A 27626-nucleotide genomic window follows, 5' to 3' on the forward strand; every position below is an offset into this window, starting at 1 on the left:
TTTGTTATTTTTTTACCATTATATTATTTATTTTTATGGTACATAATGACTATCAATTTTTTCTATTTTATCGAAAAACTTTTTTTTAAGTTTTCTAGGATAAACACTTTGAATTTTTTTTTTTTTTTAAATTTTCTGATACAAATGTATTTACTGAAAAGCTTACTTTCATGATTTTTGATACTAGTCTTTTTAGAAATATTGAAAATTTTTTTCCAACATTTATGAACACAACTCGTTACCGGAATATTTTTTTTTAAGTTTTTCAATAGTTGCCGGAAACTTAGAAATCACAAATTTTTTAGAAATTTTTATAATTTTTTTAATAATATTTTCAATCTTTTACATTGAAAAACTTTTTTTAATGATTTTTGATCCACACATTTTCAACCTTTTAATTGGAATTATTTTAAAAAAAAATTTATGTACCAGAAATCTAATAAAAATTTCCAGTAGTTTTCAAAAAATTTAGATTGTTTGATTCAAAACTCTTTAATTGATAAAAAAAAAAGATAAATTTGAGTTGATAAAACAATAAAACATTTAAAAAGTAACTTTGTTATTTTTAAAATAGTGCGAGGTATAGGGGTGTAGGTATGTATAATGATAGGGATGCATAGTATTTGTGAAAATAATTTTTATTTTATTTTTAAAAATATGTGTTAATTTAAGTTGTTATAACAAAGAGGTAAGATTTCTGACCAGATATTAATCATTTGTAAAAGAGAAAATAATCATGCATGTCTCAAACCTTAACTCATTTGTTTTTCCTATATTTTTGCAAAATAAACATTGATCAAACCATCATATAAATCACGGAGGCATAAAAGACCATGAAATGAAATTATACTTAGTGGACAAATAATTGATTGGTTATTTGATGGAAAACACTTGGAGGTGAGTGGACAAATAATTTAGTGCATTATTTTGTAGTTCAACAAAATGTTTTTCTTCTAAAAAACTAAGTAGTAAGTTGATTTTTGTAGCTTTTCTATATGAAATTTTGGACACAACAAATTTTCTCATTTTATGAAAAACAGAAATGATATTTAAACATAAAATTTGACAATCTCATCTTATATGTATAGTGTATGTTTAAAAATGCAATTCTTTCTCTCTTACTTTGATATCCGTATTATACACATTAATCTCCGTACATGTTCTACATACAATTGACCTATATTTTCTACCATGTCCTTTTTCGATGTCAAATTGTATATGCTATTTAGCAACAACCACACATAAGTATACATGATAAACTCTATACAAGAGTTAAGGGAAATTGAATGAACTTCAAAAAAGAGATCTCAAATTTATACCAAAAAAACTAACATACAAATTAATTTAGTAACATTTACCTATAAAAAAAAACATATTTCATTCAACTCTTATAATTATTGTACTTAGAGAGAAGAAGGAATATACAATTTAAAGTTTGGATTTAACTAAATTTGGAAGAATAACTTTTCTTTACAATTTCTTAAAAAAGATTTTGAAGAAAATAATCAAATTTCCAAAATTATTCCCACAAAATGAATTGCTTCAGCCAAGATCAGGCACAGTGAAGTACTCATCTTCATCATCATAATAATCATCTTGTTTGAGTTCAATTCTAGGCTTTTTGTTAGACATGTGAGACTTTGAGGTTCTTTGTGATGAAAAATTGTTGCTAGCATGAGTTACTGAAAGTTGAGGAACTTGAGGAACTTCAGCTGCAGCCATAGCTTCTTGAGTAAATTCTTCACCAAAAAGACTCTCATTTGTGAACCATTCCATTTCTCCAAATTGCATTGATTCCTTCTAAACACATCAAGGAAACAAAAAATGTTACATCAAGGAAACAAATAAATATAATAACTCAGCCAAAAAAATATTTTATATTATATAGACATCATTGGTCATGCAGTCCTATAACTTAATTTCACGTGAATTAAAGAAAATATAGCACTAGTATTAAAAAGTGCTAAGTTATGTGTTAATTCATCAGATCACATATATGTAATTCCAATTATAAAATAAAGTTGTATATCTTACTTTATCAGAGGATTCAAAATCTGCAAACTCCAATAAGTCATCAACAACCCAAGAGGATGTAAAGTTAGGCACTTGTTGAGAAGGAGTTTCAAGAGAAACTTGTTGTGTATTTCTATCAGGTGGATCTATGTGAGTTTGTTCGTCGTCTTCGGCGCAATTAGAACTCATGGCCACTCGGATACCGGTAGCGAGGAGCCGCTGGTGGTTCGCCGAGAGACTACCGGCCGAATGAACCGGTTCATCACAATCTTGACAGAAGAGTGCCCTGTCTTCAACACAAAATATGAAAGCTGGCTTATCCTAGAAAACAAAAGGAATAAATTACACAACAATTATAGGATAGTTAATATATGAATAACATATAAAAATAACTTAGCGTGTATTTGGTTCTGCAGTGACTAAAAATGTAGAGAATTAACTTTTTTGATACATGATTAATTTTATGACATGATAAAACTATAGAGAAATTTTGAGGTACTATAATTACTTGGCATATGTCACATCTAGGAAGCTTGTTTGAGAGAGATTGAAGAAGAAGCCTTTGGTGCTTGCTTGCAAGTTTGTTTGCAGCATGAACTTCAATATCACATTTAGCACACAAAGCAGCTTCATCAGCACAACAAATCACTGTTGCTGCTGCTTTCTCACAAACATCACATTGAATTTTCATAACTTATGTGAGAAAATTTTAGATTAAGAACAATATCTCTCAACCAAAGTAGTATATACCCTTTATGAGACAGGAAGTGTTATGCCAAATATGGACAATGGTGATTTTTTGTAATGTATAATAGTAATGGCAAGTTGTATTATTAATCAGATCATGAGAACCAAGAAAAAAAATATATAAAAATATAAAAATAAAAATACATAATAATAAATTTTAATGCAACATTTGAAAAAGTTGGTGGATGAGAATTGAAAGCAAAGATAAGATGAAGAATTTTGTGAGTGTAATGAAAACAACAAGGCTTAGTAGGGTCAGTGTTCACATTACCATGTATTTGTGTGTGGTTGTGGTGTCAATGACGAACTAGGCATTTTCTTGTGGCCATTGTAATTTCTAGATACTGTTCAATCTTTAATAACAACTAAATGTTCTATGGTTCTTGTATTTGTCTTTGTTGGCAACATATTGGCTCTACATTGCTTTCTATACACTTGAATGGAATGCACATCACTGTCAAATTTAGCCTATGCTTTTTATTTCACCAATTCTTTTATAGGAAAAATTAGACATTTGGTGCTTACTGCTTAAAGTTTCACATTTTTGGGATTCAATTTTTTAATTTTCTTTTATCCTTTTTATATTACATTATTTGCAACAGTTTTACCTTTTTATATTTGAATAAATAAATTGGTTTTTGAAATTGTGAGTAATGTTCAATATAGTTTTCCTGTTTCATAAATTAACAAATATATTTCTAAATTTATATACTCCCTCTGTCTTTTTTTTAATTGTTGCATTTGTATATCATTTTTGTTCCTATTAATTTGTTATTTTTAAAGTTCAATGAAACATTAATTATTGTTTTGTCAATTTCGTTTTTAGTTATTTATTGTAAAGAGGAAAATATATAAAATAAAATAATAAATAATTTAGGATATTATAGTAAAAAAAAATAATTATATAAAAAACAAAATTTATTGAGTGTTTTGATTTGTGTAAAATGTCTTTAAACGACGGCTAAAAAGGAATAGAGAGAGTATGAAATTCAAAGTTTTCTTCTTCCTTTTTCTTATTATTTATTGAATTCAAATTTTTTATATTAATTTTGTAAATATACTGTTATACACAATTAACATAACTCAAATAATTTGATTAATACGACTTGTTACTTATTATTATATAATTAACGTATCATAAGTTACATCAGTGCTCCATTCATACATAAGATAATTCAAAACTCGTGTATTGTAATTTTCTTTTTTTTTTTTTTTTTATATTAAAGATGTGTAGTAAGATTTGTGTCAATGTATCACTTAACATAATAATATATGATCTTTTAACTAAGACTAAGTAAAAAATTAACTTACTCAATATTTTGATAAATCAGTGACTATGAAATATACATAAAATAGATTACTAGGTTGATATAAGTATCATATTTACCCTTTTAATTTTGATGAGTTAGAACTATTTAATTTATTTCTTGCAATACATCAAACTAAGTATGATTCAACAAATAATATAAATTTTAAAAACACATCGAAATAAAAATAAAAATAGTGATATTGAATTTTATTTCAAAAGAATAAAAAACTACGTATATTTCAGAAGAAAAAAAACTGCATAAATTTCTCACAAAATTATTTTTTATTTGGATATAACTAATATACTAAGCCCAACATTGAAATAAACAACCACTCAACTTGCTTATTGTAGTCCATTGATTTTCCATAAATCATTTTGTTAGGAGATTTTTTTGGAAATGTCATACATTGTGTTGTCCAACACATTCTGTTGCAGGTCTTTGTCCTCCATGACACATAACAACATTTGTAGGACACTTGAGACAATTATTTGCAACACTACCTCTAACATTTGTTGCTATGTGACTGAATTCCAATGGAAGATTCCCCATAAGAAAATTGTGATCCAAATACAATCTTCTCCATGTTGTTCTTAGTTTCATTCCATATTCCTTTGGAATGATACCATGAAACTCATTGTTTGATAAATTTAATATAGTCAAATTTGTAAAACTCACCAAATTCACTGGTAAACGACCCTTCAAATGGTTACCTTGTGCCTCAAGTAATTTAAGTTGTTGTCCTTGTCCAGAATAATCAACAACATCCAATGTTGCAAATCTGTTGAAAGAAACATTAAGATGAACAACATTTTTTAAGGATAAAACGTCTCTTCTTATAACGCCTGAAAATTTGTTGTCACTTATATCTATCCATTTAAGTAGTAAGATTTGTGTCAATGTATCACTTAACATAATAATATATGATCTTTTAACTAAGACTAAGTAAAAAATTAACTTACTCAATATTTTGATAAATCAGTGACTATGAAATATACATAAAATAGATTACTAGGTTGATATAAGTATCATATTTACCCTTTTAATTTTGATGAGTTAGAACTATTTAATTTATTTCTTGCAATACATCAAACTAAGTATGATTCAACAAATAATATAAATTTTAAAAACACATCGAAATAAAAATAAAAATAGTGATATTGAATTTTATTTCAAAAGAATAAAAAACTACGTATATTTCAGAAGAAAAAAAACTGCATAAATTTCTCACAAAATTATTTTTTATTTGGATATAACTAATATACTAAGCCCAACATTGAAATAAACAACCACTCAACTTGCTTATTGTAGTCCATTGATTTTCCATAAATCATTTTGTTAGGAGATTTTTTTGGAAATGTCATACATTGTGTTGTCCAACACATTCTGTTGCAGGTCTTTGTCCTCCATGACACATAACAACATTTGTAGGACACTTGAGACAATTATTTGCAACACTACCTCTAACATTTGTTGCTATGTGACTGAATTCCAATGGAAGATTCCCCATAAGAAAATTGTGATCCAAATACAATCTTCTCCATGTTGTTCTTAGTTTCATTCCATATTCCTTTGGAATGATACCATGAAACTCATTGTTTGATAAATTTAATATAGTCAAATTTGTAAAACTCACCAAATTCACTGGTAAACGACCCTTCAAATGGTTACCTTGTGCCTCAAGTAATTTAAGTTGTTGTCCTTGTCCAGAATAATCAACAACATCCAATGTTGCAAATCTGTTGAAAGAAACATTAAGATGAACAACATTTTTTAAGGATAAAACGTCTCTTCTTATAACGCCTGAAAATTTGTTGTCACTTATATCTATCCATTTAAGGTGTATAAGATCCTTAAGAGGTGTTATGTGTCCTGAAAGTATGTTATGACTGAAGTGCAAGTTTCTTAAACTCATTGGAAGATTTGGTAAATTCCCATAAAATTGATTGAAACTAATGTCTAATGTGTTCAATTGCCACAAGCCTGTAAGATTTTGGATTCTACCTGAAAAATTGTTGTTTGAGATGCTCAAATATGTTAAACTTCTCAAACCTGACATATCATTAGGAATTGTTCCCGAAAGGCGGTTACTAGAAAGATCAAGATATTGAAGTTTCTTAAGTTGAGTAATTCCTTGAGGTATAAAACCAGTGAAAAAGTTTTCTGAAATTGTGAGTCTAGTGAGTTTTCTCAATTTTCCAATTGTTTCTGGTATTGGTCCTCTAAACTTGTTATTGTTGAGATTTAGTACTGTTAATTCTGTTAAGTTTCCAATATAAGATGTTAAGAAACCTTCATAACCAATGCCATCTAGATCAATTGCTGTTACTCTACTTGATGAGTTATCTAGAGGTAAATCACATAATATACCAAGAAATTGTGAGCCAGTGCCTTCACAAGGGTCAACTCTAAAGTCCCAACTATTGATATAAGAAGATGGAGGAATTGAATTAGGATCAATGGCATGTTTTATTTCACGAAGAGAAAGAATGTCACCTTCAAAAGTTGATGAGTGGATTTGTGATGGAATGAGACATAGAGTGAATGTTATGATTAAAAGGGAATAAAGTGGTATCAATAATTTAGTAGGTGGTTTTTTAGCCATACTCAATCGAAAGAAAAATTGTTTTGGTTTTAATTTTGTTTTATGTTGATATGAATTTCCATATGCTTTTTTATAAGATGTTGATGGCATGTAATTTAGAAAAATAATTATTTTTATGTATATGTAAAGTCTTGAAGGCATGCCAAGAATTTGAGTTACCTAAATACAAAATGTTAAAGATTGTGTGGATGGACCTACCAAGCTTGGATAAAAATCTTTTTGTCTTAGTGGTTCATTTGGAAGACTCTTTGCAATGAATGGTTTTCTTGGAAATAGAAAACCACACGATTTTTCTATAAGAAAGTGTTGTTTTCCAACTCTAAGTTATAGAATGCAATTAACATGAACAACAAAAGATAACCTAATTCCAAAACTAAAATGCATTGTTTGGTTTATGTGAAAAGAAGATGAAAGGAGTGAGGGGAAACAAAAGGACTAAAAAAAATGTGTTGCCTCTATTTGATTGCTTGAAAAGAGTGAAGAAAATATGTAAGTCCCATTTTGTAAAAGAATCCATGCTATCTAGCAAGAAAAATGAAAAAAAGACTATCCAAATTTAAAAAAAACACAAAAATCTTTTGAAATAATTTTTTAAGAGTACAACATGGACAATGTTGCTAGGTTTACCTTGGCAATTTTTTCTTTCTTTCTTATATTGGACTCTAACTTTTATTCAAAATTATATTTTTATTTTTCAGAATTAGTTTTCACTTTCTTTGTTATTTTTTAGGGATATTTTATTTATGATACATATCTAATTTAGTACGTTTGTGAAATAGAAAAAGTGTACTCAATTTATTTAAAACTATTCAATAAAATATGTATATTTAAATTTATTAACATCATTCAATATATATTGGTTTGTGAATGAATGTTTCTTTTCTATTTTCTATTTTGTATTTTTAAGAGTGTATTTTCATTTTTAACAAGTTTTTCTATTCAATTTTGACTTAATGTTAGTTTTATCATTTTGCGAGTATATATTTATTTTTTCCCCTCACTTTCTATCTTTTTTTTCCACTTCCTCTCATACAAAACAACTAACATTTTACCTTATGTTATATTTTCTTTCTTTCGTTCCACTTTTCTTCCTCTATCTCTTTCTTTCTTATTACTTTAATTACTAAACCAAACAAAGCACACATGTCGTCACGAATAAAGCATGCTTTAAAAATGCACAACAATAGACAACCTAATCTCAACCTTATATGTTGTCATGAGCAACTCATGCTCTCAAACTCTCAAAACCTTTCAAATACAAAACTCTTCCAAGCCAAGTACTTCTAGCTAGTTGTAAAATCAACACATAACATTTCCTTACCTTACTTTACCTTTTCATCTTTGATACTAAATTCTCATATTCAAAACAACATTTCATGCATGGAGAAGAGAAACCTACTAAAAGATGAAACTTTTCTCCAACACCCTTATATTCTTGCTCTTGTTCTAGTTTTGAGCTTTGTTGTTATGGACCCATTTCAAATGGGCCCAGTATCAGAACATCAATTCAGACCCGTGAAACATGACATCGCACCTTACCAAAAAGTCATGAAGAGTTGGCCTAGAGACAACATGAGTAGATTGGGACTTCATGGAAAATTAGAATTTGAAAATCAAGTATTTGGGCCGGAGTCACTTGAGTTTGATAACATGGGCCGTGGGCCTTACACTGGTTTAGCTGATGGTCGCATTGTTAGGTGGATGGGGGAAGAGCTTGGTTGGGAAACATTCGCAGTTGTCACATCTAATTGGTAAGTATAGGATTCAGATTCCCTTAAAGAAGTCACGTGACATTAAGGTGACATTAAGATCGAATGATTCAAATTAAAATTTAGTATTTAAATTATAAAATAAAAATTTATATTTTTTTGGATCGTCTAATTTTGATTGAATAGTTTTAAATGTCTGACTGTGTGAATGTGTGATTCTTTTGAGAGTAAAATATCAGAATATATATATATATATATATATACATCGTTTTAAATTAAGGAATTATATACTTTTATATTTCTTATGTTTCTAAAAAGAAACTACTAAAACTAACACTATCAAATTCTATGAGTTATTGTTTATTTATGTGTATTGATGGTAATGAGAGTTGGTATTTTAAAAGGACTGAAAAGCTTTGCATGAGGGGAAATGATTCAACCACTTCGAAGCAATGGAAGCATGAGAAAACGTGTGGACGTCCACTTGGATTAAGATTTGACAAAGAGAATGGAGATCTATACATAGCAGATGCATATTATGGGCTTCTTATGGTTGGACCAAATGGGGGACTAGCTACATCATTGGCAACTCATATTGAAGGAAAACCTATTCTCTTTGCAAATGACCTTGACATTCACAACAATGGTTCCATATTCTTCACAGATACTAGCAAAAGATACAACCGAGTGTAATTACTTCTATTGCTCTCTATTTCACAACTTAACTAGATAAATGTAGAGAGGCAAAATGTCAATTAATCTAGTGATTTATTTCAATATTTTAATAATGTCTTTATGAAGGGTATTATTTTCTGCAGTGCACACTTTTTTATATTATTGGAAGGAGAAGCAACAGGTAGGCTCCTTAGATATGATCCTCCAACAAAAACAACTCATGTTGTCTTGGATGGTCTTGCTTTTCCCAATGGTGTGCAGTTTTCTAAAGATCAATCATTCCTCCTATTTACTGAAACCACCAATTGCAGGTCCTTACTACATATATACTTATCTTGCTAGTTGGTTTCAATTTTGTGTGATAATCATTTTTATAAATATATTTTTGTTTTTCAAAAGCATTATACATTTTGTCATATAACTATGCAAGACTTGATATTGCTCTCACCTTGACAGGCTAATGAAGCTTTGGATAGAAGGTCCTAAAAGAGGAAGCGTGGAACATGTAGCTGATCTTCCAGGGTTTCCAGACAACGTAAGGATAAACGAAAAAGGACAATTTTGGGTGGCAATAGATTGTTGTCGGACTTCAGCTCAAGAGGTTTTGAGCAACAATCCATGGTTGAGGAGTATATATTTCCGCTTGCCTATAAAGATGAGCTTGTTGGCTAGAGTTATGGGGATGAAAATGTATACTGTGATTTCACGTTTGGATGATAAAGGAAATGTTCTTGAAGTGCTTGAAGACAGAGAAGGTCAAGTCATGAAGTTGGTGAGTGAAGTCAAAGAGGTCAAAGGGAAGCTTTGGATTGGAACTGTAGCTCATAACCATATCTCCACCTTAACTTACCCTTAACAACATTCTATTTGCCTTGTATCATGGATTATGATTTTCCTCTTGCTAAAATTAAATTAAATGGTAGAATTGCTTAATCTCTGTAACAATATTTTAGTTAATTAAATAAATCTTTGGAACAACTAATTAATCAAATTAAATACCATTAATTAAATATGTGATTTAACTATCACTCAAAAAGTTTCACGTGGCTGAGTTCTCATAATTCAGATAATAGAAGCCATTAGTTAATTAATTAAACTAAATAAATAAACAATAAAACCGTGGAGAAATGACGCAGCAAGATAGATAAACTTGTGCATTGAATTCGCAGATGAACTGAATAAACACATCAGACAGAACGCACCGCAATTTGAAACCGTGACGCAATTATTAATTACATTAATAAAATAATGATGATCTTACTTTATGATTGAAATTGTAAGGAACAAGTTCAAGTTCAAGTTCAAATTCAATTTCAATCAATAACTTGTCATTGTAGTTGTGAATCACTCTGAACAAGAATGTTCAAGTTTCGCTCTCTCTTACTAAAATCCAGATTCACCAAATTCCAATTCACTAACACTTTCAACAACCTTCAACCACCTTCATTCGCACGTGCCAATTCTAGGGTTCCGATCTCTCACAATTTCTGCACCACACCGAACAGAGACTCAATCGAATACGACGTCGTTGTCGTCGGAGCAGGTCCCGCCGGCTTATCGGCGGCGATACGGCTGAAACAACTTTGCCGCGAAAATGACACCGATTTATCTGTTTGCGTCCTCGAGAAAGGTGCTGAAGTAGGTAAGTCAACTTCGCTTCTCTTCTGGTAATAAATCGCTATTAGAAAAAAATAAAAAAGCTCTATCGATCTTCGCAAGTTCATTGTTGTTGTTGTTAGGTGCTCACATTGTTTCTGGAAACGTTTTTGAACCTCGCGCGTTGAATGAACTTCTTCCTCAGTGGAAGCAGCAAGAGGTGCATTCTCTTCGCAATTCGGTTTATGAAGTAGTACTATATATAGCTTTGAAGTGTCTTCAATTCACTTTTGTTTTTAATCTGCAGGCTCCGATTAACACACCTGTTTCTTCTGACAAGTTTTGGTTTCTAACCAAGAATCGTGCAATTTCACTTCCGAGTCCATTTGATAACAAAGGCAACTATGTAATAAGGTTTCTAACTGTCTATAATATACTTTCATACAGCTAGAGTGTTTAATTTCAACTGAAAAAAAAATGTAATTAATAGTTTGTGTGCCCTTTCCTTATATATTGGCACTTAAATTATGTATGCGGTTTTGAATATTACTTGATTGCTGAATTTCCTATGCTGAAACTGTTCCTTTCTTTTTTTCATTTTGTTTGTAGTTTTAGAAGTTGCTGTATTTGATTTCAAGTGTAATGGTGTTTTAACTCCTGAGAAAACCTCATTTTTTATCAAACGATTGGTTTGTGCCAGTAGATTGTACTGTGCTTAAAGTTATAACTTCAAAATTTAACATGCGACGACAATCATGACATGAAGTCCTAAATCCTAATAGATGAAGCTATTTTATTTTTTAATTTTCGTCTATGTTAAATAAACAAAATTCCTATCACATTCTTGCTTCTAATATTTTTCTCATTAATTTATGTAGAATTCAAAATTGAAAGATACTTTTACTCAAATTATGTAGAATTCCTATCACATTCTTGTCAGGTTTGCAATGTTTTTGTTCACTTTTTTTTTCCAAATCCAAAATATTTATTTTGGACCATCTGTTACAGTCTTAGTCAGTTAGTACGATGGATGGGAGCTAAAGCTGAAGAGTTAGGTGTGGAGATATACCCAGGATTTGCTGCTAGTGAGGTATTTCCAATTTTCCGCATTTGCCTGAATGTTACTACTCTATATTTGTTATTGTTTACTGGTGTATTTCCATGCCAGATATTGTATGATGCTAACAACAAAGTTATCGGTATTGGAACTAATGATATGGGAATTTCAAAAGATGGTTCAAAGAAGGAGACGTTTCAACGTGGTGTTGAGGTCAAAGGTTTCATTTTATACATTTATCTCGTACATATGATTATGTGCTTTGTCTCAGTTCTTGGAGAAAAGTGTTTCCCTAATTAACACTTGTTTAGCTGCTCCAGCAATGTGACTATGATTTGGATCAACAGTTTTGCCCTAGTATTTAGTTTTTTCTGAGGCGTAGTTGTTAACTAAGTAACTACTGAATCACATTTAGGTCGCTTAACACTTCTGGCCGAGGGATGTCGAGGATCGTTATCAGAGGTTTGAAAATTAAAATTTTGGATTGGCATAGATTCTAGTTTTTCCTGTGAATTATTATGTTGATGGCAAAGCCTCTAATCCCCATTCCTCTGTTCCCTACAGAAAATAATGAAACAGTACAACCTGAGAGAGAAGGGAGGTGCAGAACATCAGACATATGCATTGGGAATTAAAGAAGTATAACTACTTAACATTTTTTTAAAGAAACTTAAAAAAAAAAATCTCATCTTTATTTTTCATGAAAAGCAGAAATCTGTCATGATTCTGGTTTTTTTTTTCTTCTTTTTTTCCAGTTATACCTTATAAGCATTAAGAATATTTGATTGTTGACTTTTCTAATAAGTGAAAACCATGGGTGTTTTCTTAATCTTATTTGCCACCATCGCTTAGATTCTGCAAACTTATACTTTTAGGTTTGGGAAATTGATGAGGAAAAACATCAACCTGGGGCAGTACTTCACACGTTGGGATGGCCCTTGGATCATAAAACATATGGAGGATCTTTTCTGTATCACATGAAAGATAGACAAGTAAGATTTGGATCTGTGAGACTGGCTGCTACCTCATATTGTGATTATTGTACAGCCAGCATTACTGTGTGTTCTATATATGAAATAAACACTACAATAATACACATGTAGCACAAAACTAACCTCGTCGATTTTCTAATTTTATTTATAGTCAGACCAACTTGTTTCTATACCATTTGGCTGTTCATTGTTATGTTTGAGTTGAGCCTCACAGTTAGATGGTTGCTAATTCCTGGAAAGTGCTTTAAACCACTATGGAACAAGCTGATATATTTCAATTTGATGAAGCTATTTCTCTCACTAGAAATCTGTTATACCAAGTTTTAAACAAGTTGCCTGCTGCTATATTTGCAAACTTTGACTGAACTACACTAGTTTTTAGATTCATTTATGTTGACAATATATTCTTCATGTCAAGAATTCTACTTTCCATCGTGACAGATTTCTTTAGGCCTTGTAGTTGCTTTGAACTATCAGAACCCATTCATGAATCCTTATGAGGAATTCCAGGTAAAGTTTTTTTCCTTTGTGGGTATGTCCAAAACACAAATGAAATTTTGTTGTTGTCAATTATATGCTACTTAATCTTGCTTCATATTTTTTAAATGTAGGAAAAAAATTATATTCTCTTTTAATTAAATGCTACTTTTTTCCGTCTTTGCATGACATGTGCCTGGGTTTTTTAAGAGATGTAATATTCCTTTTAATGAACTACTTCAATATGTGGTTTTTGTGGTATTTAATTTGGCAAGCCACTTATATGTTTTGTTTAAGTTGGTTGTTCCATCTTTCTATGATGAGAATGTATTAGGCTTTGAGCTTTCTTGGATGCATGTTTATTTATGCAATTTAAATGACTTGGATTTTTGGATGACGTCTGTTAGTATTTTCTAAGGTACATATGTTTCTTCTAAGGAACGGTGTGTATGTTTAACTTGGCAAGTCACTTCTACTCTCTTTTAAGTTGGTTGTCCACCTTTTTATGCAATGAATTGTTTCATTTTTCTAGTATGCAGGTGTATTTATACAATTTGTATTAATGAAATGAGTCATTTACCCAGCTAAATTCACTGATTATGTTTTGGATCTTTTTGCGAAACTTTTGCTGGTTGTTTGTGTTGATACAGTATCTCTTTAAAAAACTTTGAAGTTACATTACTTATTCTGATCTCTACTCTTGATCAATAAGTTTTTTATCCTTCCTACCCTATCCCCTGTCTCTCGTTTGGTTGACCAGAAACTTAAGCATCATCCTGCAATCAAACCATTTCTGGAAGGAGGAACAGTTATCCAGTATGGAGCTCGCACTTTAAATGAAGGTGGTTTTCAGGTACATAAATAATTAATAATGTTTCTTTTCTTACATGCAATCAATCGGAAAACAGTGTAGAGCAATTTATCTTTATGTCCTACAGATAGGAAGCCTCAAGAATTCTTGTGTTACAGGTGTATTAAAAAAGATGAAGGGTGCCAAATTGATATTCCTAACTTTTTAAGATTTCTAATGCAAAATTTCACGGTATTTGGTGGGGTCTAAACTTTAAATAACTTAAAATTGGAAATGGGCCAAGAAACATAGTCACTAAAACACAGACATGAAAAACACAACAAAATTGAAGTGTCTGACAGTCCATGTACTTTTGAGTGTCACATTGTGTCTGACGGCATAATTTTTCTGAAATGTCTATGCTTCATAGTCTGGGTAACATGTCTGCTAATTGTTCCAGTGGTTCATGTAAGGCTTGGTTGTTCTCATTATTGTTGATAGAAGAATTTTACATCCATGAAGAGCAAATTTTCAAACAAGGGTGGCTAGATTAATTCTTTGCTATCATATTAGTTGTTTGCTTGCCCCTTTTTTGTTTCAGTGCTTTATTTCCTTAACTTGTTACGCGGTATTAAAATACAAACGTGATTCTAGTTAAATTTCAGTCTATCCCGTATCCAGTTTTTCCTGGTGGAGCAATTATTGGATGTTCAGCTGGTTTTTTGAATGTTCCTAAGATAAAGGGAACTCACACAGCAATGAAATCAGGTAGGGGATAGAAACTTACCCTATTTTTTGCGGATGTTGATTTTGTAGTTTTGGTTCAAGGAATGTATGGTTCTTTAGGGCCTTCTCCATTCACGTTTATCAAGTCAACCCATCATTTCATACTTTAATCAACCATATATTGGGATATGCTGAGTTGCTGATGGTTCCGTGTGATATGCAGATAGCAACATTTCAGATTTACTTTTACATGCATCTAATAATTCTTTTTTGTAGGAATGGTTGCTGCTGAAGCTGCATTTGGTGTGCTTAATGAAGGTCTAGATATGAATACGTATTGGGATGCTTTGAGGAATTCGTGGATATGGGAAGAATTATATAAATCTCGGAACTACCGACCTGTTAGTGAAGCTATTCATTGTCATTTTTTGTTTGGTTTTTTCTCGTGTTTCCCTCTCTTCATGTCTATTTTATTTCCTGGTGATTTTTGCTTTCATTTTGAAATCTTGAACTAAGAGGTCGTTTTATCTTAGATAGCTATCTATCTGTTTGCTAACTTCTGAATAAATTATAATAATGTTATAAATGTAAGGTTGCAATTTGTGGCACTACTTTCTTAAAACATAGATAACCATGGTCTTATGGGGTGAATTATTTTATGCCTTTGCTTATTTTTTATTTACCTATGGAAAGCTGGATTTGACAAATTACATGGTAGAATTTTTGCCTGCAGGACAAAACCATGATATTGTTTGCTAGATATCTTTTTAGAATAGGATCACAAAGCTACTATGCTGATAACTTAGGAATTCTCCAAAATTATGGGAAATTCTTTGCAAGGAATTATAACTTATGGGAAAGTTATATTTTCACAGTAGGCATTTTTATTATAGAATCAATAAGACTAGTGAAACGCCCTCCTAAAGTACTTCTAAATCATCTGGTAGCTTATTAGGGGCTTATATATATCAGAGTTGCTTGTAAGTCAAACAAAATAAAATTCTATTTACTCTTAGAGTATTTATGTTTAAATCAACTCCAAAAGCTAACTCAAGAGGCAAGGATTGCTCTAGACTTATAAGGATTAATTTGGCCACACCTCTAGTCAATGTAGGATCTCAACACATCCCCTCATGTTCAGAAATAGACATTTGAAGTGTGGAAAAATGCAGGTAGAATAATAAAGATCTCAACCCACACCCTCAGATGGAATAATAAAGATCTTGGCTCAATAATTGATCTGTGATATGCTGTGATATGATTTTTAGGCCTAACTCAACCCTCAAAAGTGAACACGAGATGTGAAAAATGCCTAAGTTTTATAAGGACTATATTGGTCATATCTCCCGTCAATTATGGATTTCAACACTTACAAATAATAATAATTGTATAATGATAATAGAAAGATCAATATGTAATTATAATTAACTCCTCATAGTTGTCCTAATTCAATTTTTGATGCTTAAAAATATGGTATTTTTCGCTTTGTTAAATTAATTTGCCATATTTACCTTTTAGTTATATATCTTATTGTAGGCTTTTGAGTACGGGCTTATTCCAGGACTGGCCTTTAGTGGTCTGGAACAGTATGATCTAATTTTTCTTATGGATTTTATCTTTTTCACTTCAAACTGGAGAGTACTCTTTTCTGTACTCCCTTTGTTCTTGTCTTGGAACTTCACTTACCCTTGTGTTTTTCCTGTCAGTTATATACTCAAGGGGAGGCACCCAATTACTTTGAAGCATGGTAAACCTGATCATGAAGCTACAAATGTAAGAAACATTGTTCAAGGAATTAAGTTTGTGAATGAATTTTGTTGATTACATACAGAATGTGGTAGTTTTACACTTGTTTTCATGGGGATGTGATATAATGCTATTTGGGATTTATTATTACATCATTAAATTATGCATTGTATTTTCCTGATCTGCATTTTGACATATTTTGTTCAGCGCCAGCAGTGTTTTATCGTCTGTTTATCCTTCCGAATCAGGACTAATTTACTTATATGCATCAATTTTATGTGGAGTATTTTGTTTTTATCTTGTTTTGCCATATCACAACTTCAGCTGGTGGCCATCAATTAGTAGATAACCCGCCGTGTCTTTGCATCCACCGTTTAGGCATTCATTGAAACTTGATTATTTTATGTTACTAATGATATAATCTACTATAACTAATTATGCTGATGCTCAAAACCAACAGTGAAATCAGCATGTTATTTACTGTTGATGTTATCAGCTTTTTGATAGTGTGCAATAAAGAGGACAAGGATCTTTGGTAGTGTGCAATGTATGCTATTATCTGTTGCCTAGGTTTGAGGGTAATGCAATTATTTCGACCGTAATTTTTTTTCTACCATCTCTTGGGTTGTACAAAATGGTTCTTTTTATTCCAGCATAAAGGCTATTTTAGATGCATTCTTTCATTGAATATGCAGAGATATTAGTTAGGTTTTCTTTTATCAAGTGTGTTGTTGTTCTAATAAAACACCTGCAAACCCTTTAGAATGTTAGTGTAACTAATATATTTTTTTAACATTTATGCAGCCTGCACGGTTGCATTCCCCAATTCATTATCCAAAGGCTGACGGTGTCTTGTCCTTCGATGTACCCACCTCTCTGCACAGGTTTTGGAACGTTAATTCCCTCATATAGTCTTATTGCTTACTGTTGAGAATTGAGACATGCAATAATTTTTTTTAAATGAACCAAGGGACGGGTCAAGGTTATCTTGAAGTTGCGTTCTAAAATAGATACAAGATTGCATGGTTGTATTTCTAAAATAGTCATCATGCATAGTTTCAAGCTCGTTCTCTTGCTTCATGGCCGTTTAAATTTAATTTATTTACAGAAGCAACACAAATCATGAGCATGATCAACCTCCTCACCTTCGACTAAGGGACCCAAAGATTCCCGAACTTACAAATTTACCGGTGTATGCTGCTCCTGAGTCGCGATATTGTCCTGCACGAGTATACGAGTAATGCCCACTTACTACAGCTTGGTTTCAAAAGGACTTTTTAGTTTCTGAAGCATTCTGATATTTTTCGTCTATCTTTCTCAAATAAAGGTACGTTGCAGATGAGCAAAATCAACTAAAGTTGCAGATTAATGCTCAAAATTGTTTACATTGCAAGGTAAATTTTTCAAACCGATTTGGAGGGTTGTTTAAATTTATCAGGGGTTATATATGCCAAAAAAAAAATTACTTGATTTTCTCCTGTGTACGAGTGTAATATGCCCGAGCACTAGCAGCAAGTCTATAAGTTGGGAAATGTTATAAGTGAATTCAGATTATTTGCTTCTCCTCCTTTTTTTTATATATATCATTCGCTTATTTTAAAATAATGTGTTGAAGTTGTGCAGTAAAAATGTATTTTTGTGAACTAAAGTAGTCTTTCATTTGTTTTGGATATATTATTGTGTCAAAAGATTTATTAGTATTTGACATTTCTCTCTCTGTGTGTGAGTGGGTAAGAGATATTTTGGTTGGTAATAACGGTTTTAGCTTAGCTAAATTGAAGTCCTATATTCTAACCTGTGTTGCCATTCAGAGATAAGTGTTGCCGGCTTTTAACTTTTTTTTGTCTACATTAATACATTTTATGTTTAATCTTAACTCATCAAATATTTTCAAATCTTTTGTATGCTACACAGTTTAATACAGTGCTTTGATATTTAGGCTTGTGATATCAAAGATCCAAAGCAAAATATTGAGTGGACAGTGCCGGAAGGAGGTGGAGGTCCGGGATACTCAGTCATGTAGATCCAGGAATCAGTCATACTGTGGTCCCTGAAGTTACGACTTCCGGAATGTAAAATAAGTTGCTAAGGTTCCTCATCTTAAACAACAACAAGCATCTTACACTGTTCTGTTAGAAATTATGTCTGTTCAGTGTTTTTCGCATTTTAAATATTCTGTGTCATTGTACCCATCTTCATTTGTTTTTGGATACACATAGCTGAATATTAGTAATATTTCTTTAAGTAGTAAATAGGTTATTTTTCAATTTGCATATGATTTACCTTTTATTTTCTTTTTTATAATTGAATTTATGTTAAAATGGTCCAACAATATAGTGAAAACAACTCTACCCTTTGCTAGAAGGTTCGACAAATACCAATACCTATTGCAGTACAGTTAGACAACCACAAAACACCATGCGACCAAAGCAAGCCTATATAGCGGTCAATGCTTAGCACTACTCTGCATCACATACCCTTGCACTCACCATACTAAGTTTGCACATGGTCTATCACCTGATCATATCCTTAATTCAGCATCCCATAGTGCACCATGGACGGGAATGGATCATCTTATGTGACATGAGTGTCCATTGAAATCCCCACCATTGAAAAAAAGAGAGAAAGAGATTAAAGAAAAGTGAGTTTAAAAGGTGGAGATTAATGAACATAAAGGAAAAACACGAGTTTAAAAGGTGGATCCATCATTCCCACCAAGGAGTAGCACCACAAACATACCCACATGAAGCCACTTGACAGATCAAGTAAAAGGTTGGAGTACCATGTACTCTTATAATATATTTTTTTTATATATAAAAGAATATACACCAATACCATATATCAACCATGCATCACAGACACCGAACTCCCACACTATGGACAATAAAGTCATGCCACCAGGCCCTAACTTCAAACCTTACCCTCTTCTCATTTTCACCAATTAGATCAATATTTTATTCACAAAGACTAACTCAACCACACCAAGTAAAATACACAAGCAAAACAGGAAGTGACAGCAACAGAGCAAACATACTAACCATTCAAAAATCCTTAAACTACCATTACAACCAGAAGTCACAGTGCTCTGCACCCGCATTTGCCAATTCATCTGCTGCATGATTTGTCTCAGAGGACATGGACAGAGGATATCTTGTCTAAGACCTTCAGCATGTTTCTTACTTTGTTGCAAGCAAACCTCAATTCTATGGCGTTGGTGAAATGCTAAATGGTAGGAAGAACATTTCCTAAGGAGATATCATATGACATCTCATTCAACAAAGTAAACAACAAAGTTATTGGATATTTGACAAAAACATCCCTACCCCGATATATCCATAGCCAATTAACTGAGGTACCAACAAATTTTAGTATTATACATAACAAAGACGCAGTGCATTATTCTAAATCTCTAACTGGGAACATTTGTACTGTTTAAGAATAAAAAATATAACAAGGCTGGAACCTACAAACACTAGGACACTGAGTCAAAAGAAACTCTAGAAAGTGATAAGACGGGTAGTTTCTCAACAATCCTTGGCTACAGAAGGATTTACATCTGATGAAGGATTGTCTTTGGAACATGGAGGTGTGGCTGCTCTCATTTTCAAATCACCTGATTGTTGCTGTTGTTGCTGTTGCTCCTGCTGCTGCTGCATTTGTTGCTGTTGATGCTGTTGTTGCTGCATTTGTTGCTGAAACTGATGCTGATGCTGCTGCTGCTGCTGATGCTGCTGCTGCTTCTGAGGATGAATTTGGAGCTGTTGAAACTGTTGTGCAGCTAAAAGAGTGTGCATGGCATGATTATTATTGGGATAGAACTGCTGCCCCCCTCCAAAAGAAGCAAAGTTCATCATAGGTCCTCCATTTGGTGGAATAGCTTGCCCAGTCAGTACTTTCAAATGCTGAATTTCCTCTTTTAACGCATCATTTAAAGCTACATGGACAAAACAAAAAGTGAATTATTTCTCATAATATTAGCAGACCAAGACCAAGATGAAATCGCACTTAATATCAAGTAAAATCGCACATTTCAGCATTATTTAACCAGAAAACCAGCACAAGAAAATTTTGCAGCCAGCTTCACATTTAACATGCACCTTCATCTAAGACATATTAATCTATCTGGAAAAGCTGACTTATGTCACATTATATTTAAGTTGCAAGGAATCGCACATAATATCAAGTAAGATCGCGCATTTCAGCTTCTTTAACCAGAAAACCAGCACAAGAAAATTTTGCAGCCAGCTTCACACTTAACTTGCCCCTTCACCTAAGACATATTACTCTATCTGGAAAAGGCTGACTAATGTCATATATCATACTGTAAGTTGCAAGGATATTACAAACAGATCATACTGGATTAAATAGTCTTCCAATAAATATTTTTCAGAGATAGAGTTAGAAAGAGAAGCAACTAAAGCAGCAGAGCACTAGCTTCAGAAACATTTATAATGTCATGGCCTTACCATCCTGCAAGTGAACTTGTTGCTCCATGGTTTGCAACCGCAGCTTCAGCTCACTGTTCTCAGAATTCAGTCCGTTCGTATCTCTCTGCTTATAACAGACCAAAATACATTTAATATAGTATTCCTATTAGCTTATCAACCAGAAGGTGATATAGTAATTTTTAGTAGCAAAGCACTCAACATCCGAAAAACAAGCACAAACGTCAATACCTGCAAGAGAGTTAATTGTGCAGACAAAGATGTTGCTTCCGTTTGCAATGTCTGCACTTTCCTTTCAAGCTCAGCAATGTAGCGCATCTTCCTCTCTTTTGACCTCGCTGCAGACTGCCTATTTGCCCATATCCTGTTACACATAATATAAGCAGTGTTTGTCATTTTGGAAATGTTGTCCAAACCCATAAAAAGGGATAGAAAGAAATAACAGATACCACTTCCAGGGGATGAAGTCATATAATGATGAGCAAGAATTTGCAAAAATAAAAAGATGTATACACTGCCCTCTAAGGGGGCCGTTCTATCCAATCAATATCCGATGCAGTGTGGGCAAAGGATCAAAAAGCCCGATAATAGGATATTTTGGAAGAGTGGCCAAAACCCAAACAGGCAGTTTTATAAAATAACTAATGTTCTAATACTACTAAAACAATGTTAATGCAACTCCAATTAGTGTTATTGACAATGAGATGTCAGCATTTTCCTTCTAGTAAAAATAATTTAATTTGGGGTCAATTGTAGTTAGTCTTACCTTGCATTTTCAAAACGTGCAAGAGACTGGTTTAACAACTTGACCGGTGACTACCTAGTCATACAGCAGCAACTCCAACATTTTCTTCTAGTAGACTTTAGAAAAAGCTTACAATTTTTTTATTGATATATTGAATCTAAATTTTTATTTGTACCTGCCATTATTGTCTAGTATTTCTCCAAGGGAAGTCATAAGTAACTAATGAACTTCACGGGATACGTAATGTCATGTGTGCACACAAGTATCAAAACGTATACCAAAACCTTACACTAATAGTTAAAAGATACTCATACAGTATAGTGTTCTTTCTTGTGGTTCAAGTTTGTCATGCCTTTTTTTATGTTTCTGAGTTTCATCAGGAAAACACTTTGTATTATACTTATACACAAGTATTCTAGAATTAATCAATAGGTCACTGTCTGAGATTTTTGTTATATCACCTAACTTATGAATGCTAAATTAGGCCCCACTAAATCATACAGCATAATATAACATTTGGAAGAAAATATTGTGTTATGCTATGTAGGGTTGATTTAAAAACAATTATGTAAAATAGTTCAGAAACATTAGGGTACAAAAATGAATGGTCAATAAATGATACCTTTTTGCACGCTTGGGGTCAATCAAGGCAAGCTCTGCAAGCTTGGCTGCTGACATTGCTTTTTTGGAATCAGCTGCAGACATATCATCTGAACCCGAGACTAACATCTCAGGTTTGATGGTTGTCGACCCATCCATGGATTGGCTGTGCTGGTGTCTAACTCTGGGCCTTTCATTAGTAGTGCCACCACCAATATTTTCCCCTCCTGATGCCTGCCCCACCGACGTTGGTCCCAAAGCTGATGCTCCAGCAGCATTAGACGACTCACCCATTTGAAATGAGGACGTTGCAGACGAAGAATTAAATTTATCCATATCAAGGTACATGGATAGCAAGTCCTCCTCAGTATCATCAGAGAATGAGGGTCCATCAGCACCACCAACTACACCAAGGTCACTATCAAAGCTAATATCATCGGGCAAGGTGAGAATCTCCGAATGAGCACGCCTATGACCTCTATTTCTCGGGGGATTATCAGACATTCTGCTAATATCATGACTAAAGCCACTAGAATCTGAGCTAGTTCCCGGTATAAGTGGAGGATAATTTGACGATGAGGGTTCAGATTTCACATTGAAAGCACTTCCAGTGGGTGAGTAACCCGAATAACGACCAGATGGAGGTGGAAAACCACTACCAAGACCCAAAGATTTGTCCTTATCCATCAAGATTCCTTAACCCTACAAAACTATAAGCAATCTCAAAGCTAATCCACTTCAATCACTTCAAAACCCTAGTGACAAATCAATCAACTTATTATCAAGAAAAAAAAAAAACTATTACAAACACCTATATTCCTTTAAAATCAAGCTCATTGCATAACAAACAAAAACAAAAGACAAAATAATTTAAAAACAAAAACAAAAATCAAATTTGGTTATTGAAATTGGTGAATATGAAATAGTGGGAATAAAGAAAGCAGCGTAAAGTTGAAGTCGGAAGGAGTGAGAAAGTTTTTACCTTCGAGCGTAGATCAGCGAAGAAACGGAAGATCGAAGCGTAAAAATAAAAACCCTAGAAATGGAGAGAAAGGGGAAATTGAATTTTAAAAAATGGAGATCTGAAAAGAGAGAGAGAGAGAGAGAGAGAGAAAATGAAAAACCGAAGCTTCCAACTCAAGACATCATTCTCGTCAATGAATCAAATGAACCCAGACAGACACAAACACATGTACGGTACTCTTATTATTATATTTTTATCCTTCATGTAATAAAACTAAACAAACCAAACTATCTAGTATCTACTCATATTTTGCTAAATATTATTGTAAACAAAAATCTTATTTGAACGTTTGTTTTGTATTTTTTTTTATCAACAAAATTCATACATTGTTTTTGTGATTATGTGGTTTATCTATAATAAATCAAAACAATGTAAGAAGTTTATGTATGTGATTAATTGATTATTAAATTTGATCAGTGCTATTTTTGAATACATGTTTCGCTACTCAAAATAACAGTACCGTGTATTTTAAGGAAGCTAGAAATATGAGCTTCAGTGAACTCGAAAATGTCAATGTGTATTTGGATTTTTTCAAATATAGAAAAACATAAATATATATAATACTTTTGATATTTTATAAAAAATTACGATATTATATTTATGATTTATTTTTTGTGTCAAGTTGTGTTTTGATAACATTATTGTTTTAAATAATCAAATTTTATGTGTCATTGAAACACCAAATCAAATTTAGTAGTTACAGAGATTTTAAATTAATGGTTAATAAAGTTCTATTGATGGTTTCTTAAAAAAAAAAAAAAAAAGCCGCGTTGACAAGTGGTACAATCTTGATATATTCGATAATCATTTATTGATGTTGAAATTAAGTTACATTAAACACGTCTTAAATTGTGTTTGACTATTTAAAAAGTCAAATTTAAGTGTCTTAAATTAATGTTTGAATAACTTTTTTGTTTCGGAAAAACATCTATTAACTTGAAGTTTAATACTCTCGCATTTAATCATCTTAAAAAATATTTCTTTTGCTAGATTTTCTTATAAAATTTTAATTTTCTTATATGTTTTCATTAAAGGAAGGTAATTTTTTGAAAGAGTTATTGTTGCAAATGAGGTGGTGGAGGAAGCTAAAGAAAGAAAAATGAGTTGATTTTGTTTTAAGTTGACTTAGAAAAAGTTTCTGACTCAATGGAATGGTCCTACTTGGAAGGGATTATCCCCAAAATAAAATTCTTAGTAGTTTAGATATAGTGGATTGTGATTTGTGTCAACTTTTTAAAAACATCGGCCTTTGTTAACGGTAGTCCTACAAAAGAATTCTCTTTGAGACGTGGTTTCAGACAAAGTGATCATTTATCTCCTTCTTATTTGTGCTAGTTGTTGAAGGGTTGAATGTTATGGTCAATTATGTAGTGAATTTGAACTTATTTAAAGGTGTAAAGGTTGAAATTAACTCAGATTTTAGGGTGTCACATTTGCAATTTGCAAACGACACTTTTTTCTTGGCTGAAATAAAGTTGGTTGATTATTAGATCGATAAAATCCACCATTACTTTGTTTCATGTAGTTTTGGATTTGAAGGTGAATTTTCATAAGAGCGTCCTTGTAGGTGTCAATATGGTGTCAAATTGGTTTGTTGACGCAACATATGTGCTTCACTGTAGAATTGATAATACTTTGTTCAAATTTTTAGGGTTATCAATTGGGGATAATGCTTGAAGATTGAGTTTTTGAAATGCGGTGATTGATATAAAGTTCATCAAAGACTCTCAGCTTAGAAAGTCATAATTTGTCTTTGAGTGGTCGTACAATGTTTCTTAAATCTATTTTGTTAGTTTTGTCGATTTATTATATGTTATTCTTCAAAGCTACCTCAGGGGTGGGAGTGAGGTTGCTTGCATAATCATTGCGTGAAATAAGATAAAATATGTCTACTTGAGGAAAATAATCGGTTAGGTTAAGAAGGTTAAAAATATTTAATATTGATCTATTGGGTAAGTGGTAGAGGAGGTTGGAAAATGAGATAGAAGGTATGTGTTTTATAGTGTTGCTTAATAAATATAGTGGTGTGGGAGGATACCTTGTTTTTTAGAGGGTAAGAGGTTGTGGTGAGATTAAACGAAAGACGGATTTTTAGATTTGATTAGCTGTAATTTGGTTTATCTAAAAAAGTAGAAATAATTATTGTGTTTCGAAAGCATCAAGCAAATATTTTTTCGATTATTGAAAGTGTGAAGCACTTAGTTTGATTTTAATTTAAATATAAATTTGAAAGGCTTTAACTTTTACTTTATCGATAGTAATTAAAGCAGTTGAATTCTTTATGCCGATAGTTCTTTTTGTTGTTAAAGAGCTTACTCTATAGTGTTATTGGTATTTCCTCTATAATTTGGGTTAATATATATTTTAGTTATTAAAAAAAATCACATACTTCTAACATATATCCAAATAACTAAGTTCACAACTATATAACTAAAGTCTTTACTAAGCTATATTTGTTAGTAAAGCTATTGAGGAAATGTAAATATAAAGTCTGTTTAGTTGTGAAACACAAATAATTTTTTTTATAACTAAAATATATATTAACAATCTCTCAATAGCATAAAAGAGTTATAGAAGGAGACATAAGACATAAATAAAAGAAATATATTAGTTAAGCTATTGAGGGAGTGTCAGTATAAACTTTTAAGTTGTGAAGCACAAATAGATTGCATCTCCCTTAATAGTTATTTTATGCTATTGAGGGAGTTTTAATATATATGTTACTTTCATATTTCTCTTCTATTGTTTACATTCATTGCTTTTAAAAGAAACAAAATGCAAATAGATACATTAATTTTAATAAATTTATGTTTAGATATATGATACAAATATACAATAGTAAAATAAAATTAAAGTACTGTTCAATATACACAAAAGAATTATAAATATTTATTATTATTTATAGTATCATTTTATCATATTTAAACCAACCTTATAAATAATAATTCACAACTAGCATTATGAGAAAAAAAGTATCGTAATCACGTGGCGAACACTTTAACTATAAATATTGATTTTTATCATCAATGATATATATATATATATATATATATATATATAATTTTCATATACTCTTTTAGTTTTATTTTTTTTATCTCTCTTCCTAATTCATTACTGACATACCATGTTTATCACATTATTTTTTATTTTTTTCTCACTCAAAGTCAAAGAAATGTTGGAACTTTTCTCGATTTTGATTATTTACTATTTTTACAGATAGAAAACGTAGAAGAGTGGAGTGAGGGCCAAGGTTGTTCAATTCTTCCGGCACATAACGTAGTAGTCAACCCAACAAGCCACACAACACGGTTCTGGATAAGATCAATCATTGAGATCAAAATTTATTATCAAAATTACAAGTGTAAAAAGAAATATAATAATTAATAACAAAATAAAATAGATTAACAGCAACCGGCCTTGGAGTGACAAATCAACAAGAGATCACAAATTTGCAATCCAAGCTTCTCATGCATAAATATATGAGTATTGCTATTTTATAAGAAAAAAATTTACAAAAATGAGAAAAAGACATAAAAATAAAATACTCGACCAATCAGATTTTATCTGATCATTGTTATTTATAAGTGTTATATTCCAAGTGTGTTTAATTATGCAATGTGCGAATTGATTTTGATGGTATTTATTACGGTTAACGATTAATTGAACATAAATTAAGATTTGATTGGATAGTTTAGATCAAAATTATTTTTTCTAAATATTTATGGATGATGGGGCAAATTACATGGTTATAAATCAAATAAAAAATTAAAAGTGATAAAAAAAAAAAAAAAAGATAAAATACATCGTGCTATTTTTTAAGTTGCACAAAAATATCAAATTAATTAATTTTAATTATAACCTCATTTCAACCATTTGTAGTTAAGAGTTTTCAAGCATGTAAAGAAAGAGTTTTCAAGCATGGAAAGAATGTGATAAATTTTCATATGATTTCATAATCTAGAGTAAGAGAATTTTGAAATTAATTTTAAAAACTCAAATGTATATCTCACTCAAATTCTCTTTTATTTAATTATTTTTTTAAAATTTAATTTAGAGTTTATGTTCTTAAAATTACTCCAATCAAAACTCGTTCAGAATTATACATGATTATTGAACAAAATTATAAGAGTTTGAGGTTTCAATTTTACTGGTTTAAAGTTATAATCATCGGTGCAAATATTAAATATTTATTAAACGAAGTTGACACCAAAAGAAAGTTAATGGATTAACTTGTTAAATAAATAAATAAATGATTCTTCTATTTCTTGTCAAATTTCTTCTTTGGTAACAATAAGTATTATTCTAGACATGAATGCTACAATGAGGGAATCGCTATTTTTAAACCTGTCATGTTATGCCAATACCTCCGAAA

The 27626-nt window shown here is 31.5% G+C and overlaps 5 protein-coding genes across 7 annotated transcripts; 2 read left to right on the plus strand and 3 right to left on the minus strand.

Annotated features, from left to right (window-relative positions):
• Positions 1-1287: 1287 nt before the first annotated feature.
• LOC101506782 (B-box zinc finger protein 25) lies at positions 1288-2848 on the minus strand. The gene is made up of 3 exons (XM_004486853.4): positions 2522-2848; positions 2035-2334; positions 1288-1800 (listed from the first exon to the last, which is right to left on the minus strand). The coding sequence occupies exons 1-3, from the start codon at positions 2702-2704 to the stop codon at positions 1543-1545; spliced, it is 741 nt and encodes a 246-aa protein (XP_004486910.1). The 5' UTR covers positions 2705-2848; the 3' UTR covers positions 1288-1542.
• A 2476-nt stretch (positions 2849-5324) lies between these two features.
• Positions 5325-6719, minus strand: LOC101506457 (uncharacterized). The gene has a single exon (XM_004486852.4). It carries the CDS (start codon positions 6670-6672, stop codon positions 5428-5430), a length of 1245 nt encoding a protein of 414 aa, XP_004486909.1. The 5' UTR covers positions 6673-6719; the 3' UTR covers positions 5325-5427.
• Positions 6720-7769: 1050 nt separating this feature from the next.
• LOC101506126 (protein STRICTOSIDINE SYNTHASE-LIKE 13) lies at positions 7770-9989 on the plus strand. The gene is made up of 4 exons (XM_004486851.4): positions 7770-8423; positions 8786-9070; positions 9200-9367; positions 9513-9989. The coding sequence occupies exons 1-4, from the start codon at positions 8053-8055 to the stop codon at positions 9910-9912; spliced, it is 1224 nt and encodes a 407-aa protein (XP_004486908.1). The 5' UTR covers positions 7770-8052; the 3' UTR covers positions 9913-9989.
• Positions 9990-10188: 199 nt separating this feature from the next.
• On the plus strand, positions 10189-18707 carry LOC101504535 (electron transfer flavoprotein-ubiquinone oxidoreductase, mitochondrial). Its single transcript, XM_004486850.3, has 18 exons — positions 10189-10698; positions 10796-10872; positions 10960-11066; positions 11661-11742; positions 11821-11929; positions 12125-12171; positions 12274-12348; positions 12585-12701; positions 13143-13211; positions 13939-14031; positions 14634-14736; positions 14971-15095; positions 16231-16280; positions 16401-16467; positions 17245-17324; positions 17549-17677; positions 17768-17834; positions 18380-18707. The coding sequence occupies exons 1-18, from the start codon at positions 10416-10418 to the stop codon at positions 18461-18463; spliced, it is 1764 nt and encodes a 587-aa protein (XP_004486907.1). The 5' UTR covers positions 10189-10415; the 3' UTR covers positions 18464-18707.
• Positions 18708-19451: 744 nt separating this feature from the next.
• Positions 19452-23437, minus strand: LOC101503774 (probable transcription factor PosF21). Of its 3 annotated transcripts, none has more exons than XM_004486843.4 (5): positions 23213-23437; positions 22253-22940; positions 21117-21249; positions 20907-20991; positions 19452-20374 (listed from the first exon to the last, which is right to left on the minus strand). In XM_004486843.4, exons 2-5 carry the CDS (start codon positions 22915-22917, stop codon positions 19965-19967), a joined length of 1293 nt encoding a protein of 430 aa, XP_004486900.1. In that variant the 5' UTR covers positions 22918-22940; positions 23213-23437; the 3' UTR covers positions 19452-19964. The 3 variants fall into 3 exon arrangements, with proteins under 3 accessions (XP_004486900.1, XP_004486899.1, XP_004486898.1); XM_004486842.3 differs by having other exon boundaries at positions 22253-22932; positions 23213-23436; XM_004486841.4 differs by having other exon boundaries at positions 22253-22985; positions 23213-23436.
• Positions 23438-27626: the final 4189 nt, after the last annotated feature.

Source organism: Cicer arietinum, chromosome 1 (assembly GCF_000331145.2).
Source record: "Cicer arietinum cultivar CDC Frontier isolate Library 1 chromosome 1, Cicar.CDCFrontier_v2.0, whole genome shotgun sequence".
Taxonomy (NCBI): Eukaryota; Viridiplantae; Streptophyta; class Magnoliopsida; order Fabales; family Fabaceae; genus Cicer; species Cicer arietinum.

Excerpts from the sequence above, each read along its gene's own strand:
- LOC101506782 (XM_004486853.4), bottom strand. The coding sequence starts at position 2,704 with ATGAAAATTCAATGTGATGTTTGTGAGAAAGCAGCAGCAACAGTGATT. Across the intron at positions 2,335-2,521 it reads CTAGATGTGACATATGCCAA|GATAAGCCAGCTTTCATATT; the intron begins GTAATTATAGTA and ends TTTGTTTTCTAG. Across the intron at positions 1,801-2,034 it reads ATTTTGAATCCTCTGATAAA|AAGGAATCAATGCAATTTGG; the intron begins GTAAGATATACA and ends TGATGTGTTTAG.
- LOC101506457 (XM_004486852.4), bottom strand. The coding sequence starts at position 6,672 with ATGGCTAAAAAACCACCTACTAAATTATTGATACCACTTTATTCCCTT.
- LOC101506126 (XM_004486851.4), top strand. The coding sequence starts at position 8,053 with ATGGAGAAGAGAAACCTACTAAAAGATGAAACTTTTCTCCAACACCCT. Across the intron at positions 9,071-9,199 it reads AGCAAAAGATACAACCGAGT|TGCACACTTTTTTATATTAT; the intron begins GTAATTACTTCT and ends TATTTTCTGCAG. Across the intron at positions 9,368-9,512 it reads ACTGAAACCACCAATTGCAG|GCTAATGAAGCTTTGGATAG; the intron begins GTCCTTACTACA and ends TCACCTTGACAG.
- LOC101504535 (XM_004486850.3), top strand. The coding sequence starts at position 10,416 with ATGTTCAAGTTTCGCTCTCTCTTACTAAAATCCAGATTCACCAAATTC. Across the intron at positions 11,067-11,660 it reads AAAGGCAACTATGTAATAAG|TCTTAGTCAGTTAGTACGAT; the intron begins GTTTCTAACTGT and ends CATCTGTTACAG. Across the intron at positions 11,743-11,820 it reads CAGGATTTGCTGCTAGTGAG|ATATTGTATGATGCTAACAA; the intron begins GTATTTCCAATT and ends TTTCCATGCCAG.
- LOC101503774 (XM_004486843.4), bottom strand. The coding sequence starts at position 22,917 with ATGGATAAGGACAAATCTTTGGGTCTTGGTAGTGGTTTTCCACCTCCA. Across the intron at positions 21,250-22,252 it reads GACCCCAAGCGTGCAAAAAG|GATATGGGCAAATAGGCAGT; the intron begins GTATCATTTATT and ends TATGTGTAACAG. Across the intron at positions 20,375-20,906 it reads ACAAGTTCACTTGCAGGATG|CTTTAAATGATGCGTTAAAA; the intron begins GTAAGGCCATGA and ends TTGTCCATGTAG.